Source organism: Mastigoproctus giganteus, chromosome 3, assembly GCF_048544385.1.
Source record: "Mastigoproctus giganteus isolate SK-2022 chromosome 3, ASM4854438v1, whole genome shotgun sequence".
Taxonomy (NCBI): Eukaryota; Metazoa; Arthropoda; class Arachnida; order Uropygi; family Thelyphonidae; genus Mastigoproctus; species Mastigoproctus giganteus.
The window spans coordinates 106,536,165-106,557,350 of NC_143577.1; the positions used below are offsets into that span (position 1 = coordinate 106,536,165).

The 21,186-nt window shown below is 38.1% G+C and overlaps 1 protein-coding gene across 3 annotated transcripts in view; it reads right to left on the bottom strand.

Moving 5' to 3' along the window:
* The window catches only part of LOC150088207 (uncharacterized), a 376,069-nt gene that overhangs the window by 104,435 nt on the left and 250,448 nt on the right, over positions 1-21,186 (bottom strand). For all 3 annotated transcript variants that reach the window (XM_090369384.1, XM_090369385.1, XM_090369386.1), the window contains one exon: positions 2,739-2,842. In XM_090369384.1, coding sequence (XP_090225510.1) covers positions 2,739-2,842 — 104 coding nt within the window. The remainder of the gene's footprint in view (positions 1-2,738; positions 2,843-21,186) is intronic.

Consider the following 21,186-nt stretch of genomic DNA (forward strand, 5'->3'; position numbering starts at 1 on the left):
CCTCTTACTGTCCAACTTCAAGCTCAAAGAACCAACTTTTCTTCTTTCACACATTTATTCTTTCAACTTCCATTTTCTGGAACAACCTCCTTGTCAGTTGGCATCAAATCTCTGCCCTCAACTCAAAACATGATTACTCTATAGTCATTTTTCCGGTAGACAAAGGCCATCAAACAGTCGTATTAAACCGTTCTGACTACAACACAAAAGCCCTATCACTTTAGAAGATGCCTCCATCTACGAAACCATGCTTGCCTGTCAAGATTCTAGAATGATGGGAGTCCGAAGTGAACAGCCTTGTCTACAACTGGTTTCGATCAGGGAAGATCACCAAGTCCGTACGTTGGCGGCTACATGCCACCGGGTACCAAATTCCACAGTTCTACGGGCTACCAAAGATACACAAGTATGGTGTAACCTTACAACCCATCGTCTCCTGTTGTGATTCGCCAATGTACGAACTATCCTGGTTTGTATCCGGTCTGCTCTTGCCCCTGGTGGGCAAGGCTGCCCACTAGTGGCAAGAATTCTTGGACTGAGTTAGCAGACTATCCATTTCGGATGACCAGATGATGGCCTCATTTGATGTGGTGTCTCTCTTCACTTCAATCCCGGTCCAAGTAACAATCACATATGCAAAAGGAGCTTCTAGACAACAAAACCCTAAGCAGCAGATCTTCTCTAACTTCCGACGACATTTGCACCCTTAGATTGCGCCTGACTGGTGGTGCAATTATGTTTGGTGAGTACATTTACTGGCAGATACATGGCACAGCTATGGCACAACCAGTTAATTCAGTCACGGCAAGCATCGCAATGGAGGAGCTAGAGGGTCGTTCATTTGTGGGTTTGCCAGATCTCATGGCCTTTTGGTGCCCGTACGTGGGCGATGTGTTCGTGGTCGTCCCTCGGGAGTCAAAAGACCGGCTTCTACACCACCTGAACTCTTTGTCACCCTTCATTCAATTCACCATCAAACTGGAGTCAAGCATTGCCCTTCCTTTCTTAGACACTCTTGTCCTTTAAACACGAAGGTTCACATTTAAAGACTTCAGTCTTTCACAAGCCGATGTATGCTGGCCAATTTACCAACTATTGGTCAGCACATGCATGCAGCCATCTTTTCAGCATGGCGTGAGCTCTACTACCCTGTGCCTGGAACCACTCCAGTTCTGAGGATGATAGGCACACTGAGGTTACTAAGGTTACGGCAGATCTGTCAAAGTGTAGATACCATACCAGTGCCGTGGATAGGTGCGACCTACAGGCCCATGACCATGTTGCCAACCACAGGGTCCTGCGCAGTGATGACCCCACCATAACGTATTTATCCCATACTACCTGAACCAGTCAGAACAAATTTCTAGGGTCTTACAGATTCACGGGATAAAGTGTTTATAACTTCCAGGGAGCAAGTTGCGGTTCCTCGTCTCGAGAGTTAAAACACCAGCCCCCCCCCCCACAAACAGTGGATTGGTGTACCGTATGTATCTCCTGTCATGGGTGCACTGGCTGCTACGTTGGGGAACCGGCAGAAGACTCAGTAATCGGGTCTCTCAGCATGAAAAAGCCACACGTTTGGCAGATGTGGATCACTCAGCAATTGCTGAGCACTTCTCATCTACCCAATACAACATCGATCCACACCACAAAGTCAAGATTATTGACTGATCCCGCAACTACCAAGCCGCATCTTGTTGGAATCGCTCCATACCTCATGTTGTAGCAGTTCCTTTAACTGGCATTAATCGCATCACTGAGGCACCCATCCTCCTAGCTGACAAACACTCAGAGTATTCCCAAGTATTGCAACTACAACCACAAGCCTCTCCTTCAACCAGCTAATTGTTGCAAGCACCTGTAGCACGCAATTCTCACCACCCATGATCACCATGGCACACACATGATATTCTGTATTTTTACAATAACGGCAACTGTCACAACTGAAGAAGGGTGCCTTCTGTCCAAAAGCTTTGTGTTTACCTTTTGTTTTTTGTTTTTCTAATCAGTTATTAAACAAATTTTAACCCAACCATTTATATTTTTATTTTCCTGCTTTCCCAGTGACGCAACATTGTCGCTCTACCATGAATCCTGGGTATGTAGGCTTTTGATTTGATTTTGATTTGGTAGTTGTTGGCGCATTGGCTTCTGTGGCCATATTGCACCTCCCAAGGTTTTTGCAGTACTTTGATCCAAGCCCGAGGCGGGAATCGAACCCGCGACCTTTGGGTTGCCGGGCAGGTACTTTACCCACTCGGCTAGCCCAGTCGGCCTGGGTATGAAGGCAGTTTTTCACAGAATCGCTATTGCAGTGATACTTCAAGAATTACATTTCCAAATTCCTATTAGTATTTTTGTTTATATTAAAGGTTACATCACAGAAGTAGTCAAACAATTTTCCAAGAAGCCCTAAATATTTATATATGTAGCACCATGAGTGATAACTACATTTAACTGTACTGAATGTTGGACATTCAATACAGTTAAGTGTAGTTAATTTTGTCATTAAATGTGGTCCATTTCAGAAAATGTCAAATCTTGAAATAAAGTTCTCTTCTACCAATGATGCATGAACAAAAATTCAGGTAATAAAACATTTATAATCTTTTCATTATTATTATTATTATTATTCAGATTTATGTTAATATTTAAACTGACAAAACAGCGTAAGCAGATATAACTAAATTGGCAAAAAAAAACACAATTGAGGCATTAAATATTATATAATTACATACCTTTAAATTTGTAACAGGACATTCTCTTCCTAACAGTTTAAAGGCTACATATGACACTTGGTAAATATCAGGCCTTTTCTCCAAATCAGGCTCCAACATGTACCCTATTTTATACAAGTATATTTAGATTAATTCATATTACAAATATTTGAACATGCACAGAAACATACAGTAGTCACATTATCCAATTGTTAAGTGTCCAACTTCCTAAAATTTATGTTGATGGATCACAAGAAGCACCCAAGCTGTAGTGAAAATTTGTAAAGCACATCTAATATACTTGGTGTCAGGCACATTCATATTTTTATATTTTATTGCTAAAATTCATATTTTTACGAATGTGAAAAAATATACATTTTTTTTTTTTTTAAGTACTGTTATCTACCACAACAATATACAGGGTGTTTCAGTTAAACATTTCAGAACTTCTAAGAGGGGTAGGGTACATCCTGACAACTCAAAATCATATAGCAATGTGGGGTCGGAAATGCTTTCCTGAAGCGGTGTTGTACACGGAAGCACCATAAAGAAAAGAGACCGTAAGTGAGAAATCGTTTTAATAATACATGAAAAGAAGCAAAAGGTACATGGATTAAAGTAAGTGTTCGAAGTTTCTTCCACGGGCTACAATGCACGCCTCACATCTCCGACGCATGGACATCCGAACATTCTGGAATACTCCAGGCGAATTTCGCATTTCTTCGGCAGCTACTGCGATTCTTGCAACCAGCTCCTCAGCATTGTCAACAGGGGTGTCATAAACTAGCGATTTCATATGACCCCAGAAATAAAAATCAGGACATGATAGGTCGGGTGACCGAGCAGGCCAACGCACGGGACCACCACGTCCGATCCACTGTTGACCAAATGTGACATCCAGGTAGTTACGAACATCTCCGCCTATAATGGGCAGGAGCTCTATCGTGTTGGAACCACATTGTCTGTTGCATCGATGCAGAAATCTGTTCATCTCTCAAAAGTTGTGGCAATACTTGCTGCAGAAAGATCAAGTGGATAGGTCCGGTTAGACGACACGGTAACAGGTAAGGTCCGATGAGGTGATCTCCCATAATACCGGCCCATACATTGACCAAAAATCGAATCTGTGCTGCACGATGTCGTATTGCATGCGGGTTCTCGACCGCCCAGATATGGTCGTTTTGCGTGTTGAAAATTCCTTCCCTTGTGAAGGATGCCTCATCGGAAAACAACACTTCAGCAGGAAAAAGGGGATTTGTAGCACATTTTCCAAGGTACCACTGTGCGAAAGCAATACGAGGTTGAAGAAACTTCGAACACTTACTTTAATCCATGTACCTTTTGCTTCTTTTCATGTATTATTCAAACGATTTCTCACTTACGGTCTCTTTTCTTTATGGTGCTTCTGTGTACAACACCGCTTCAGGAAAGCATTTCCGACCCCACATTGCTATATGATTTCGAGTTGTCAGGATGTACCCTACCCCTCTTAGAAGTTCTGAAACGTTTAACAGAAACACCCTGTGTATGTAATGACCAAATAAGTATGGCAAGTCCTACTTGGTGTACATTATGATCAAGCAATGTAAATGTTCTAGAGCTATTCAATCACAGAGATTAGTGACTAAATTTTCAAATTATATAAATACAAGTAGGGGATAAAGTAAATTATTATGATGTATTAAAGTGAAAGGAATAAAGCAAAATGTTATTATGTGATATGGAAAAATTTTATGCAACAGGTTTTTCAATAAAAAATAAATACAATTTGACTTCAATCAGATTACACTGGTGCTTGGATAATTCGAAATTGCTTAATTCAAAATATTGGTTATTTCGAATTATTTTTCTGTCCCTTGAACTTTTCATATTCCATATAAAATAGGAAAGTTCGTATAATATAAAAAATTTATCTTTAATTCGAAGTTTGCTGCTTCTATTGTTGAGTAATTTAAATTATTCATGCCAATTTTACATGAGTAATTTGCTTTGCCATACTTCTTATTTGCCTAATTATGAATTTTTCCTTAGCATAAACACAAATGAACTTATGTATATTCTAATGAATAAACATGAGTCAACTTAGGAGAATATTGTTATGATCACTAATGCCCTATATGTTTTAGTGATCGTTATAACAGTATACAAGCTTAACACTTGTCAAAGTGATTAAAGTAGAAAAAGGAATAAAGAAGTTGTTGTTATTTGATTTTTAGGAGCATTAGCAACTAAGGCCATATTGCTCAGGGGATATGCGGTGGACATTCCCTGACCTTTCTGCATCCTCCATATTTGATGGTAACGGCTCAAACCCCAGTCTAATCAAGAAGCATGTGCTACACACTGCTGCTCCTGCCCACCTGGCTACTGAGGCACCACTCATATTGTGTCAGTGAAATCATTCTTGTACAGATGAAATCCTTTATTCCACACTCCACCTTAAAATCTCATTATTTATCAAAACCTTGGTTTTCCAATAAATGTGCTAAGGCTCTTCAAGATAAGAATGTTGCATATCACAATTGGCTTGTATCCGGATTTCCAGGTTCATTTCCTGCCTACAGCAAAGCTCAACAACTGCAAAGCAGTTATTAATTAATTCAAACTAGATTTTGAGCAAGCTAAGAGTAGAAAACTTGCTTCTTGCCTTAATGGTAGCTAAGCATTCTGGTCTCTTGCCAAAGCTATTGGCAAGAGACCAGACTTTTGCCCATCTCTGCTTTCACCTCTGTCAAAACCAGATGGATCTGTTGTCACTTCAGCCAAGGATAAAGCTGACCTGCTAGCATCCCATTTTTCTTCCAACTGATATATTAATGATTTGGTAAAACACCTCCCACCATTCCCAACACGCTCCATTCAATGCCTCCTGTGGTCTTCCGTCAAAAGGATGTCAGAAGGATTACCTGTTCTCAAAACCTGTTCTTTCTGTGCTCCTGTTCTTTCCCGCCTTTTTTCACTTTTTTATTCCAAAGATGTTTTTCCTTCTGCTTGGAAATTTGCTCGTATCCAGGCAGTTCCTAAAAAGGGTGACAAATTCCTCCCATCCAATTATCGTCCCATTGCAATTACTTCTACTCTTTCTAAAGTAATGGAGAAATCAATTAACCGCCAACTCTTAAACTACCTAGAAACCTTCCATCTGATCAACGATCACCAGTACAGATTCCGTCAGTGTCAACCCACTGGTGTTATTCTGGCTTTTGTTACCCTTTTATGAACAAATTCAATGGAAAAGTCTGGTGAAACACAAGTAGTTGCTTTTGACATCTCAAAGGCTTTCGGTTGTGTTTGGTATAAAGGTCTTCTAATCAAACTTCCATCTTATGGTTTGCCAACTGTTTTTTGTAATTGGTTATACAGTTTTCTTTCTGATCACTCACCAAGGGTGATGGTAGATGGCTCTCTGTCTTCTAACTTCCCCACTAATGCTGGTGTCCCCCCAACGTTCAGTTCTTTCCCCCACTCTTTTCCTCTTGTATATTAATGACCTTCTTCCATTGACTGGAAATCCTATCCATAGTTTTGCCGATGATAGCACATTGCATTCCACTTTCCAATTTAAAAAACCTTGCCCTGCTTAATCAGCCTTAACTTCTCGAATATCCGCTACCAATTCCTTACATACCGATCACCAGGTAATTGTCCATTGGGGCAAAGGCAACTTAGTTGATTTCAATCCTTCTAAAACTCAGTCTCGTCTTATATCTCGCAAAAAAGGATACTTTTGCCCCTATGCTTATCTTTGGTGACACTCCGATTTCTAGGCAAAATGATATCTCTCTTTTGGGGATTACCCTGACTTCTAATCTCTCTTGGCACAAGCACATTACAAAGTAAAAGCGAATCACCAAGAAAGAGAAGAATGATGGTATCCAGCTCAGCATACCCAGGGTACTGAGCTAGATATCATCATTCTTCTCTTTCTTGGTGATTCCCTTTTACTTTTGACTCTCTCTCTCTCTCTCTCTCGGCGCCTCCGTAGCCAGGTGGGAAGGAGCAGCAGTGCGTAGCACACGCTTCTTGATTAGACCGGGGTTCGAGCCCGTCACCACCAAATATGGATGATGCGGAAAGGTCAGGGAATGACCACCGCATATCCCGGAGTAATATGGCCTAAGCTGCTAATGCTCCTAAAAACCAAACAACTCTCTCTCTCTCTCTCAGAGTAACATGGGGATTTTTTTTTTTTTGGCTGGTGCAGCATAAGCCTCAGACTTCCTTGCACCATGTAGCTAATAATAATAACATTGCTTCCCCTGCATCTAAAAAAAACTTAGTTTTCTCTTTCACTCTCGGCATTACTTTTCTTCCAAACAGCTGTTCACTCTGTACAAATCGCAAATTCGCCCTACTGTGGAATATTGTTCCCACATCTATGGTGCCCCCAAAACTTCTCTCAGGATTCTAGATTCCATTCAGAAGAGGGCAGTTAGATTAATTAATGACTCCTCTCTAACAGAGTCTCTCATAGATGTACTGTTTCTGCTGCATGCCTCTTCTATAGATATTTCCATGGGCTCTGTTCTTCTGAATTGGCTTTTATAACTCCCACTCTCTCTTTCAAAACAGTCCAAACATGCGCCGCCACCAGCCAACATCCATTTACTGTCCAACTTCAAACTCACAGAACCAACTTTTCATCTTCCTCGTTTATTCATTCAACTGCCGTTTTCTGGAACAACCTTCCTTCATATGCATTTCCTGAAAATTACAGTCTACAGCAGTTCAAGCCTAATGTCAACAAATATCTTCTTTCATCTTCTCAACCTCCAACCCAAGCACTATAGGTTCTAATACCTCTCGTGTTGGGGTTTTCATAAAAAAAAAAAAAAAAAAGAGGTCTCATTTTAGGAAGTATGCAATGTTGTCAGAAGGAGTACAGAGAAGGGCAACATGATCAGTAAGATGAACAAAGGGTTGCTCTTACCAGGAAAGGCTTAAGTTTTACAAATTACAGCATCAAGACTAGGCACCTGTGAGGTGATGTGATATAATTGAAGTGTATAAGGCCTTGAATGGTTTGAGCAAGCTCAATCCTGATGGGATTCTTTCTCTTGCTCAGATTATGCACCTGAGGGGGTATAAATTCAAATTAAGGAAGGATAATTGCAGAATAGATGCGAAAACTTTGCCTTTAGGCAGTGGGTGGTTGGTTGCTGGTACAAACTTCCAACTGCCGTTTTAGAAGTTCGTAGCTTAAATTAATTCAAGGAGGAACTGGACAAACTTTTGGAGCAAGTGGATGGGTAATATGAGATTTTTATTTTATTTTCTTTTTGGCTGATGCTGTATAAGCTTGCTTTCTTGCATTATATGCCTCAACTAATGCTAAAAAAAGTAACTGTTTTGTGTCTTAGGAATTGTACAAATTTTATTTGTTACATGCAATAATCAAACAAAATCATTATCCCTATTGATCTCATAATCTCCTCCAGCTTAGCTTTGGTCCAATCTACGATCTCGAAGGCATACATTACTACTAGGACTGCATAAGTGTTTATGGCTGTGACCATATTCCCACCATTTCAGCTTTGATTTTAACAGGCTTTTCAGTCTCTGATGGCATTTCTCAGTCAGGTGGGCCTTGATCTCATTGTGTTCTAACTGGTGGGCCTGCATTAACCTCAAATATTTGTATGTCTCTCTCTCTGTCATGGTTTCAATCTTTTCACCATCTTCAGCTGATAGTTTTGTCCAACTAGATGTCCTTGATGCACTCCATGGGTCTTGCATTTGTCAAGGCCAAATTGCATCCTGATGTTAGTGCTGAACTCTTCGAGTTGATTCTCAGTTGTGGCATAGAGTTTGATGTCATCCATGTACATCAGGTGAGAGAGGGTGTACATGTACTTCCTCCCTTCTTTTAGGATATATCCATATTTGCCCTGTTACTGACGACGGTGGACTGCAGATTGAGCGATAGACAAAACCATTGTGGAAGGGCATTTCCCTGGATGATTCCTCTTCTGATGGGTATTGATGTGGTCATGATGTTCTCGACCTTGATGGTGGTTCTCCATTTTGCCATAGTTGCTTCTAGGAAGTGTGTCAGTATTGAGTTGACTTTGTAGATCTTCAGTATCTCTATCAGCCATCTATGGGGCATGGAGTTAAAGGCCTTGGTACTTGATGTAGGCTGTTTACAGTCTGCAGTGCTTCTTGTAGGCTTGCTCCAAAACTGCAGTGTCACTGGTCAATCGCTCCTTGCATCCTTTGCCCCACTGGACAATTTCCCGGAGATCGGCATTTAAGGAATTGGTAGCGGATATTCGAAAAGTTGAAGCTGATTGAGCAGGGCAAGGTTTCTCAAAATGGAAAGTGGAATGCAATGTGCTATCATCGACAAAACTATAGATAGGATTTCCAGTCAATGGAAGATGGTCATTAATATACAAGAGGAAAAGAGTTGGGGAAAGAACTAACCTTGGGGGACACCAGCGTTAGTGGGGACAGTTAGACAGAGAGCCATCTACCATCACCCTCCGTGAGCCACCTACCATCACCCAAGAATCCAAAAAATGCTAGAAGATCATCAGTTATGTTCAGAAGCACAATACGGCTTCAAGAAAGGACGGTCGACTGAAGACGCTATAAATCTTCTGACCAACTATGTGTCCAACTATGTGTCCAACTCACCTGCTAAATACATACTGGCTGTGTTTGTAAATTTTCAGGGAGCGTTTGACACTTTATGGTGGGAAAGTGCCCTCAGGAGCTTGAGATCTGCAGAGTGTGATGCGTATATCTACAGTGTTATGCGATCGTACTTTAGTGACAGACATATTAAGGTAGTGGCAAAACATCTTACGTACTGGGCTTAGATTTCAGGAGGATGCCCCCAAGGATCAGTGTTGGGACATCTCCTCTGGAACACTGTGCTGGATCAATGGTTAACGCGGGAATGCAATGGTATCAGTAAGATAGCCTATGCGGATGATTTGGTGATCGTTACTGATGGAAACACAAGGAGAACGACTGAAGAGAAAATACAGCCTATCTTGGATGACTTGATGTCATGGACTACAGTCAACAAACTGAAAATATTCCCCAATAAAACCAATTTTATGACTTTTAAGAACCATTTTAGCCACACCAGACTGCCCAGAATCTGACTAAATAATACCCAAATACCATATGTATCCCAAACTAAGTATTTGGGAATTACCTTAGATGATAAACTCAGTTTTCTGCCTCACGTGTCAAAACTCAGGGACAAAATCCATTTTTTCACAGCCTCAGTTATCAGTCTAAAGGAAAGAGTGGGGATTATCAAATAAAACCTTGAATCTTTACTATAAAACCATATTTTTGCCTATTATATCATATGCAGTAAGTGTTTAGTCCAAAAAGTATCAAAGGTAAAAGTGAAACAGAAACTTATTTTCACATAAAGATCAGTTCTTTTGATGATCAATAATATTCCAAGGACTGTTTCAAACAATGCACTCCAAATACTTGGTGGTACGATTCCTGTAGATTTATATATTGCTTTTCGGGTTTTGATTTACTACCGAAAAAAAGGGACAGTCTAAGACAATGCTTGGAATTATGACTGACCCAGCCAGCGACTTTAAAAGGGAGAAGAAAAGGCTTTGGAAGGAATTTAATGTTGTCTGGCAAAAAAGATGGGATGAGAGCAAAATTGGGCATGTAACAAGAAAGTATATTGCGCAAGTGGAATTCTCAACAACCCCTGGAGTTATTTCGTGGTTTAGACCTTATATGACAACTTCTTATCTGCTAACAGAGCATGGGTCCCTCCGGGCTAAGTTATTTGAGTGTGGCCTGGAGCCTGATCTGTACTGCACAAAGTAAGTGCAAACAGAAGATTTAAGTTAATTGTTATTGTGTTGACTTATATGGATTGCTATTGTGTTGATTTATGTTAATAATGTTGCATTGATTTTGGCCAATTGTTATTGACAAGATTTATGTCAATTATTATTGTAAAGATGTATGTTATATATTGTTTTCTTGGTTCTCCATAATTCAGAGACTCTGAGCATATTTAAAAAAAAAAAAGTATTGTATATATCTGTTTAATATAATAATTAGTGGGTGTAAGTGAGGATAATTTGTGGAAGTTCTCCACTAGTAATTCATTTGCTGACACCCACTGGTATTGCACTACATCCGGTGGGTGCAGGATTTGTGCAATCGGCACAAATACATAACGTAAACCCGGGCCTAGAGAAGGGCACCTGGCAACAGCTGTCTTATACTGGCGATGGTAAAATACCTCACACATGTTTTTAGTCTAGATTTGTTGAGGTTCTACGCCAAAACAGATGAACTAGGTGGAAATGGGCTTTTGCCTAGGAGCCACCCTTGACTCTGGGATACACGTACAAAGTGCACCAGGAGGTATAATATAATGTCTTATATATATGTAATGAGAATGTTAATGTATATAAAATTGTGTGTGTATATATATATATATATATATATATATCTGATAATTAAAATAAATATGATATTTAAAATAAAAACATCAGCCAGTAGTACGGCAATAATGCAGAGCGAAACGAAACGCAAAATAATATAAAATAAACAAACAGGGAAGGGAAAGTAGAGATAATAGGACAAAAAGGTAGTCGATAATCCCCTGTATAATTTAGTCAATTAAGTCATTAAACCCAATTAATAAAAAAAAATGATGTAAATTTAAAATAATGCCAATTATAAATAATTTAGCGGTACCCCCCCTCGAAGGTACCAGTTCCAAAAGACGTGAAATATCACCAATAAAGGGTTAAAGAAATTACCAAAAAACTAAAATATCAAAATGATAGACTGACCATCATGCCCCATATCGACAGAGGACCACGAGGCCAATAATGGTCATGGAATCGCTGCATTTCAATCGTCATACAAATCATCGCAAAGGCAGAAATATCGAAGAACCAAACCACCCCTCCATTCTCCGATAGGGGTGGTTTGGTTATCTCTACTTTCCCTTCCCTGTTTGTTTATTTTATATTATTTTGCGTTTCGTTTCGCTCCGCATTATTGCAGTACTACTGGCTGATGTTTTTATTTTAAATATCATATTAATTTTAATTATCAGATATAATTAGGCATCATGTGGAGGATGTGCATTTGCTGCCTCTGATGATAGCTACATAGCCATATTTATTTATTTTTATTACTTTTGCCTAACTTTTACCTCACATAATATATATATATATATATATATATATATACACACACATATATACACACACACATGTAATAATTGTGTGTGTACAAATAAATGGAAATGGAATGGAAACTATTAATTTTAATTATCAGATATAATTAGGCATCATGTGGAGGATGTGCATTTGCTGCCTCTGATGATAGCTACATAGCCATATTTATTTATTTTTATTACTTTTGCCTAACTTTTACCTCACATAATATATATATATATATATATAGAAAATTATTTTAATGTTATGTGCAAATCTTTAATTTAACTTATGCTAATAATGAAAATACCGTGTACCCTGGGAGCGATGTATGTTGAATAAAGGGGGGGAAGAACGGAAAAGAGTAACGTTATAAACAAAGTGCGAATTTTGAAAAATGTAAAATTTGAAAAGAACGAAAATAGAAATAGCAGATTATTGAAAAGAACGACCAAAGTAGAAATAGCATTGCAGTATCTTTCATAATTTCTGTGTCATCTTCAGAGGTCATCCACCTAAATTATGAAAAAGAACAGCAATACTCTTACTTCTGTAAGAGTCCCGAAAGTTTGAGTATCATGTACTTAACTTGAACCTAGCGTAGCTCCACCGCTTACGTAAATTACAAAATATACATACACCAAAATTCGTCTAACGCTAGGTGCCGCTAGCGTTTCTTCACATATATACACTGTTTAGCCTCCGGCTCTTTCTTTTTTGTCGACCGGTCACGTAGCGGTAAGTTATTGACATTCTTGTCATTCTTGTCAATCGGACACTCGCTTCCTTTGTCTTCTCTTTTTGGCGGGTTACTTACTTCTGTAAGGTCATCCATGTTCTGTATGTTATACTTTGGAATAATATTTTTGCTTAACTTGTATTTTATTTTTTCAAAATTTATATTCTAAATTATTTTTTACAACGTGTCCGCGTACACGTGTTTTTTTTTTTTTTTTTTTTTTGACATACAGAACATGTCAGATACAGAAGTAAGAGTATTGCTGTTCTTTTTCATAATTTAGGTGGATGACCTCTGAAGATGACACAGAAATTATGAAAGATACTGCAATGCTATTTCTACTTTGGTCGTTCTTTTCAATAATCTGCTATTTCTATTTTCGTTCATTTCAAATTTTACATTTTTCAAAATTCGCACTTTGTTTATAACGTTACTCTTTTCCGTTCTTCCCCCCCTTTATTCAACATACATCGCTCCCAGGGTACACGGTATTTTCATTATTAGCATAAGTTAAATTAAAGATTTGCACATAACATTAAAATAATTTTCTATATATACATTATGGTTGTAGGGTACCTTTGCTCTTGCAGTGTCCCTGATCCATAATTCATATTATTGATATTCCATTTTATCTCTATTCAAATTCAAATCCATTTTCTTTCTTTACTTAATTTTAATTTTTATTCATAATTATATATATATATATATATATATATATATATATATATACACACACACACATATATACACACACACATATATACACACACACATGTAATAATTGTGTGTGTACAAATAAATGGAAATGGAATGGAAACAGTTGTGGATGTTATCTATTTCTGGGATTTGCAAGTTGTGGGATTTTCTGATTGACTGTTGTACTTCTTCCTCCCAAATCTCCCATTATGTCATCTCTTTTAAGTTTTTGGGTTTCTTCTTTTCTAAATCTATCCAGGTGGCACAGCTGTTATGGCTAACTTCGCCACTCCACAAGTTGCCCCAGAACTTCTAGAGTACCTTCTGGTTGGGGGATCGGCCCTTTCTTCTCTTCTTGTCCGATTTTCCTGTAGGAGGCTCTTGATTTTCATCAAACATCTTGTTGTCTGTTTTCCTCTGGGCAATCTCCCTGTAATGGTCAAGTCTCTTGCCGAGTGCTAGGAGTTTTGGCTTGAGAGTGTCGAGTAGTCTTCAATCCTCTGATTATAAGTTATCATGTTTGTTGTCTTTCTTGAGGATGGCCTTCACTTTTTTTTTTTTGGATCAGCTTCTTACTTCCGTTACTCCGTTTACACTGGGTCAGTTGGCCTATCTTCAATCTAATCTATTCTATTTTCTGATATAGCCTACTTTCCCAGGCTGGCGGTTCCTTGTCTTTGCATTTTGTGTTATTTTTTCTCTGGTTTCCCTTCTGTTCATCCTGCTGGCTCCTAGAGAAGCAATAAATTGCTGTGCAGATGGTAAATTGTGTTACTCCATTGTTTTTGAGATAATCTGGTATTACTTGCCTACTGAGTGGCATGTGACTTGCCACAAGATTCTGTTGAGTCTGCTTTGGTATGGTGCAAGTCCTCATGGGGTCCATTCCCTCAAATTTTGTTTGGGCTTTCTTCTGCTCTTCTAATCTGGATATCACGATCTTGTCTGTTTCAATTTCAGTTGCTGTAAGTTGTAGTTCATGTACTTGCTGTTCTGTTTCCATAGTGTCTGTATTCGTTATTGTTTGTAGTTGGTTGCTCAGAAACTGCTAAATTTTTTCCCAAGATTGCAGAAGCTATCAGGTTCTTCTTGCCAATGGACCATCTCGGGTCTGCTATTTGCTGTTCAGAGCCCTGAGCAGTCAGGAACCAATCTAGCCACTCTGTGTGCAGTTTCATCCTGTACATTATCACATCTGTTTCTAGCTTTGTTACTTTGTAGTATGCATGAATGATAAATGTATTCATTTCGATGCTTCACTTCATGAGTTGGCTTCTTTTTTCTTCTTCTTCCTCCCGGATGGTCACTATTGCGACTGCACAAGAAGCACTTCCAGATGATTGGGCTGGGTGGTCTTTCCCTTCAGTTGTGGTAGCCATATGGGGGACAGCGCCACTCACTCCACCATCATCCCCAGAAGACTTTCTCTGACTTTTCAAACCGATCCCTCTGCCTAAGACCTGAACGTGTGTGATTTTAACCTGGACCACACCCGATGCAGTATGTTCAATATTTCTACTTCTCGTCTTCATCTAGCTATGGAGGTGGGCCTGTTTTAGCTTTGGCATCCAATGATGGGTGGCAGTTTTGGGAGCAACACCAGATGGTGCCATTCTCTGCCTCAGCTGTCACTTTGACCTTGGGGAAGGTAGGTCCAATGACGCAACTTTCATGCGCCGAGATTCAAAAGGTTCCATGATATTGGTAGTCTGGTGTTGTAACCACTGGGTTAATTACACCCCTATTATCATTACTACTACTACTATATTAATGCCCTAGTTTATTAGATACCAACAAATTAACTATTTGTTGGTATCTAATGTATATACAGTCGATTCCGGTTATTTGGGACACATTGGGTCTAGTGCATTTTGGCCCAATTAAGCGGCTGCCGCAATTATCCGAAGTTCACGTAAATAGTTAAAAATACAATGTACTCCCCCCCCCTTTACAATTGGTTCACTGTTCAATCAAATCACATTACGATGGAAGTTGAAGTTGTTTGGTTTTTAGGAGCATTAGCAACTAAGGCCATATTGCTCCAGGATATGCGGTGGTCATTCCCTGACCTTTCTGCATCCTCCGTATTTGGTGGTGATGGGCTCGAACCCCGGTCTAATCAAGAAGCGTGTGGTACGCACTGCTGCTCCTTCCCACCTGGCTACGAAGGCATCCTGTTACCATGGAGTCACCATCGTCAAGTACCGTTCACTATACAATACGTAATAAGCGCCGGTCATTGTGATCACGTTTGTGAATTGAATTTTAATTCTATTAAACAGCGATTCTAATTAGTGAAATAGGAGGAATATTATTCATAGGCTATAAAGTAAAGATATATTAAGTACAAATTTACCCTTTATTACCTTACCAATTAAAAAAATTAAATGATCCGTGAAATTCAGAAGAATATACGTGATAATCAGAATAATTAATACGTACTGTAATATGTACATACTAACTAAACTAGTTGACATTTCTGTTCAATGTCATTTGTGGGTGGGGGTTAATATTTAAAACAGTAAAAAGATAAGCAACCAATAACAAAGAACTGCGCACACACAAATTGCAAGTAACACGATATGCACAAGTGAGAACGGAGTAACAAATTACGAAGCTTTAAAAATAGGAATGAAGAGAAGAGCCTGAAAATTATTTTTTTATATGATTGAGGATTAAATAAAAGTGTAAACACATTTCACCATAATAACACACAGAATTCCAGCTGTCGGTATTATCGCAAATTCAATAAGATCGAGTTTACTATCAGTTTATGATAGATTTCACTAACACAAAGCCCAATAAACAAATGACTGCTAATTGTTTTTGTTTTATGGTTGTGACCTCCAGAAATTCGACCGAACTATGTGGTACGGTTGGGGACAATCGTAGGGTAATCTTCAGTGCTGCGGTCTTCTGCCCCGATTAAATGGCATTTTGTCCCAATTAAGCGAAGTAAATCCTGGCTATTTTCTCGATTGGGTTCCGTTTTTTAAGATTTGCCCCAAATAAACGGCTGCCCCGATTAACTGGTGGCCCAAATAACCGGAATCCACTGTATATAAATGCCCTTTAGTTGTAATACAGCAGGCCCCCGTTATCACACGGTTTGCTTTACGCTGATTCGCTATAACGCTGTTCTTATATTATAACCCGTATCTGACTATAATGCTGTCACAGATCACTATTACGCTCTTTTACAGATTGCATTTTTGGCATATTTAACAAAATCGTTTCATTTGATGAGTCGATAGCTTGAAAATGAATAGCAAAACAGCATGAAAACATTTCCCACGCCGACTTAAGAAATTTTCCCATACTCAGTGAAATTTTCTCGCACGCTAATTTAATTGCATTACAGTCACTTGTTACGTATTTCCGAGTTCAACATTTTAAAAAATGATCAATTATATTGTTTGAAATATTTGCGTTATATACATTTATCCGAAGTCTAGTCATCACTCAGTACAGTATTAGACATTGTGCGTTTCAAACAGTTTACTTGAACATTGTATCGTAATTAATGCAACCAACGCAGTTACATTTTCAAAGAGTTAATAATGGCCGATAAGCATGCAAAAGAAACTTCTGGGCGCAATACGAAGACTATAAATGTAAGAAAACGACTGAATTTGAAAATTAAATTGGAAGTTTTGAAGTGAATAGATTCTCGTCAGCGACAAGCGGATGTGTGCCGTAATTTAGGACTTGCAAGTTTAACTGTAAGAACAATTATAAAAAAAAATAAAGAATTAATTTTAGCAGCGGAAAAGAAAGCTGTTCCACTGCAAGCAACTAGGGCTAGGCCGGCTATTAGGATTGAAATGGAAAACACTTTTAACTAATTTTGTTTAAGATAATGTCCAAATGCAGAATTCAGTTAAGTTAAATATTATAAAAAAAATTTAAAAAAATAAAAAAGAGAGAGATTAGCCAATATGATGATCTGAAGAAAACTCACCTAAAAAAAAAAAAAAAGGTGGAACCATTTAAAACTAGTAAGGGCTGGTTGAATAGATTTAAAATCTAGGGAGAAGCCGCAAGTGCAGATCAAGGAGCCGAAACTTTCAAAAAAGAACTTGTTAAAATTATTGAAGAGGGGTATTGTGTGTTATACTTCTCAAAAAGTTTATAACATAGATGAAGCAGGACTTTTGTGGAAATGAATGTCTAAAAGAAGTTTCATATTGAAAGAACAAAAAAAAAAACATGCCAGGTTTCAAAGCGGCGAAGGATCGGTTGACTTTATTGTTGGGTGGTAACGCTGCGGGGGATTTAAAATTAATACCCCTTTTAGTTTATTTAGAAGAGGGCCAAAATTCAACCCAAAATCGACACATTTTTATGATTAAATTCATCAATCAAATTAAATCAATTAAAATCAATTTAGATCAATTAAATTCATGATTTTAATTGGAATTTTAAGTTTAATTTTGATATGTAAGTAGTTACCACATAATTATATATGTATGTAATGCAGAATATTTTTTATGTACAAATATTTGAATATTACATATTTTGACCGACATTTGTGCATATTTTCCCTACCGTTTATTATTGATTAGGAAATATCCTATGGCACCAACTGAAACTTACAAATACAGTCGGTCCTAGTATAACACGTGTTTACATTACATGAATTCGATCATACACGATTTATAAATAGGGGAACGATATCTTATATAACTCGGACCGAATTCGCTTATGCACGATTCGCCTTTGCGTTTACAAGAAATGGCAGTCGAACGCAGAATCACCCCAACCGAACGCAACACGATAGGAATGAAGAGAAGATTCTGAAAATGTATTTATGTTTTTTTATCAGTGAAGGGGAAACACATTTCACCATAATAATGTAAAAACCAACACAATTCCAGCTATCGATATAATCGCAAATGCAATTAGATGGAGTTTACTACCAGTTTATAACAGATTCCACTAGCAGAAACGCAACTGGAAATTGTTTTATGGTAGTAACCCCCAGAAATGTGCTTTAGTAAAATGTGAGGAGTTAATAGTGCATCTCTGCCTTTACGGTGTTGTTTATTCAGTTGCTACACGGGCGCAGCTTTGTTTATGTGCCTCCTCGTTTTGTAATTGTGCTTTATTCCCTAAAAATGAGTAAAATACTTAAAAGGTGCGAAAAGGAAGCGTCCTGGTGAAGACACTACAGATTCAGAGAGAAAAAGAAAAGCAATATCGATAAACAGAGGCGGACTGGATCAAAAATTCTTACCCGGGAAAATTTATAGTGGCCTCATAGTACGGTTTATGGCCAAAATCACAACGGCCCACCGGGATTTCCCGGGTAAGGCTTATGGCCAGTCCCGCCTCTGTCGATAGATTGTTTGTTTGTTTTCTTATTTGGAGCATTAGCAACTAAGGCCATATTGCTCCGGGAATATGCGGTGGTTATTCCCTTGATCTTTTCGCATCCTCCGTATTTGGTGGTGACGGGCTCGAACTCCGGTCTAATCAAGAAGCGTGTGCTACGCACTGCTGCTCCTTCCCACCTGGCTACGGAGGCGCCTCTGTCGATAGAGAAAAAATATGAAATTGTGAAACGCTTTGAGCGAAATAAAAGACCATGTGATATTGCACATGCTACAGACCGAAATGAGGCAACGCCGAGAATTAGAAAGAATGCAGATAAAATAAAAACAACTTTCATAGCAGGAACAACTCAAAGTGTAATTAAAATCCATTATATTCAGACACAAAGAATTGGAAGAGATGGAACGGCTGTAAATTGTTGAGATAGAAAATCAAACAAAAAACAAGTTTGCTTACGATAGAAGCAAAAGCATTAGCAATATTTTATTACGACTATTTTATTTAATATAATAAATTTTTTACTATTTTATTAATAAATTTTTATTATTTAAATAAATAATAAGAAATAAATATTTTTTATTATATTATAATAAAAATATTATAATATTATTTTTTATTACGTATTTTAATCGTTATAAAATACGTAAGTATTTTATGAAGATTAAAATTACCCGATTATTTATTGTGTTTGGTAATGTTTTGGTTCCAAATGTGTGTTCAATCTTCGCTGATCGGCACCTAACCCCACTTTTCCCATAGGGCCTGTTGTTTATATTGCACGATTTTGCATTGCACGAGGGTTTCTAGGAACACAACTATCGTGCTATACGAGGACAGACTGTACATATGTTACCATATGGGAATGCGGAGCTCGCTTAGCATGGATTCACTTAGAGCTCTGTTTATCCAGAACGAATTATCAACGTTACGCGGGGGTCACCTGTATTTATATTTCTCTCATTTTGTCAAATCAATTTGCTTGAAAATGTATTGTATATTATGCATGTTTATATGGTATGTTTACATGTGTGTGTGTGTGTATATATGGTAATATAAGGTCTGCATATATCAATACAGTGGACGCCATGATCATTTTGAGAGTCAGCTGTTGATAACAATGACTGATGGAAGAAGAATGCAGTTGTTCAGCATTATTTACTGATGCAGAGTAGAAAGTGTACATAAAAAGGTAGAATAAGAGACAGAAATAAAACATGAAAATCAAGCAATATGAAATACTTTAATTTGATTTCCACTATTTCTTTGAGAAAGTCGTCAATAAAAATGAAATGTTTCTGGGAATCCATCATCATCATCATCATCATCAGCCATTTTTAATCCACTGCAGGATGAAGGCCTCTCCAGCAACTTTCCAGTTCTTTCTGTTTTGAGCACTGGCCATCCATTTACTACCCAAAAACTCATGAATTTCATCTATCCATCTCCACCTTTGTCTTCCAGGTTTTCTTCTAGCTCCTCTTGGGTACCATTCTGTTATTTTCTTAGTCCAGCTGTCATCATGTCTTCGAGCTATGTGTCCTGCCCAAGACCATTTTAGTTCTTTAGTTTTGATAAGAATGTCCTTTACTTGAGTTTGCTGCCCAATCCATGTGTTTCTCTTCTTATCTAACAGTCTGATTCCCAATATAATTCGTTCCATTCTTCGCTGTGTAGTTCTCAGCTTCTCTTCCATTCTTTTGGTGAGTGCCCAAGTTTCACTTCCATAAGTCATGGTGGGGAGTATACATCGATTCATTATTTTACATTTCAGACAAACTGGGATATTGCTCTTCAGTATGTGACTATATTTCCTGAATGCTATCCATCCAAAATTTATTCTTCTCTTGACCTCCAGCCATTTATCATTATTACAGCTAATAACTTGTCCCAGATAAGTATATGACTCCACCTTTTCAATTACTGCTCCTTCAATCATTATTTCCCTTTCCGTGGCATACTTGTTCATCATTACTTTTGTTTTAGCCATATTCATCTTTAGTCCAAAATCCTTACTAACTGTGCATAACTGATTAAGATTTTCCTCAAATTTTTTGGGATCGTGTCTTATAACCACAATGTCATCTGCAAATCGTAAATGGTTTAGGTACTCTCCGTTCACATTGACTCCTTTCTGCGACCAGTCTAATCTTCTGAAAGCTTCCTCAACGGCAGCAGTAAACAGCTTCGGAGATATTGTGTCTCCTTGTCGAACTCCTTTCTTGATTTTAAATTTGCTACTATCTTTTTCTAGTCTAATAAAAGAGGTAGCACTCTCATATATTTTCTTCAAAATCATAATATATGGGGTATCTATGCCTTGTCTTTCCAGTGCCCGAAACATTGCCTTATGCTGTATAGAGTCAAATGCCTTTTCATAATCCACAAATGCCAGGCATAATGGTGTTTGATATTCATTTGCTTTCTCCATTAGCTGTGATATTACATGAAGGTGATCCATAGTTGAGAATCCTGTCCTAAAGCCAGCTTGCTCTTTCAGTTCATTCTCATCAAGTATTCTTTCTAATCT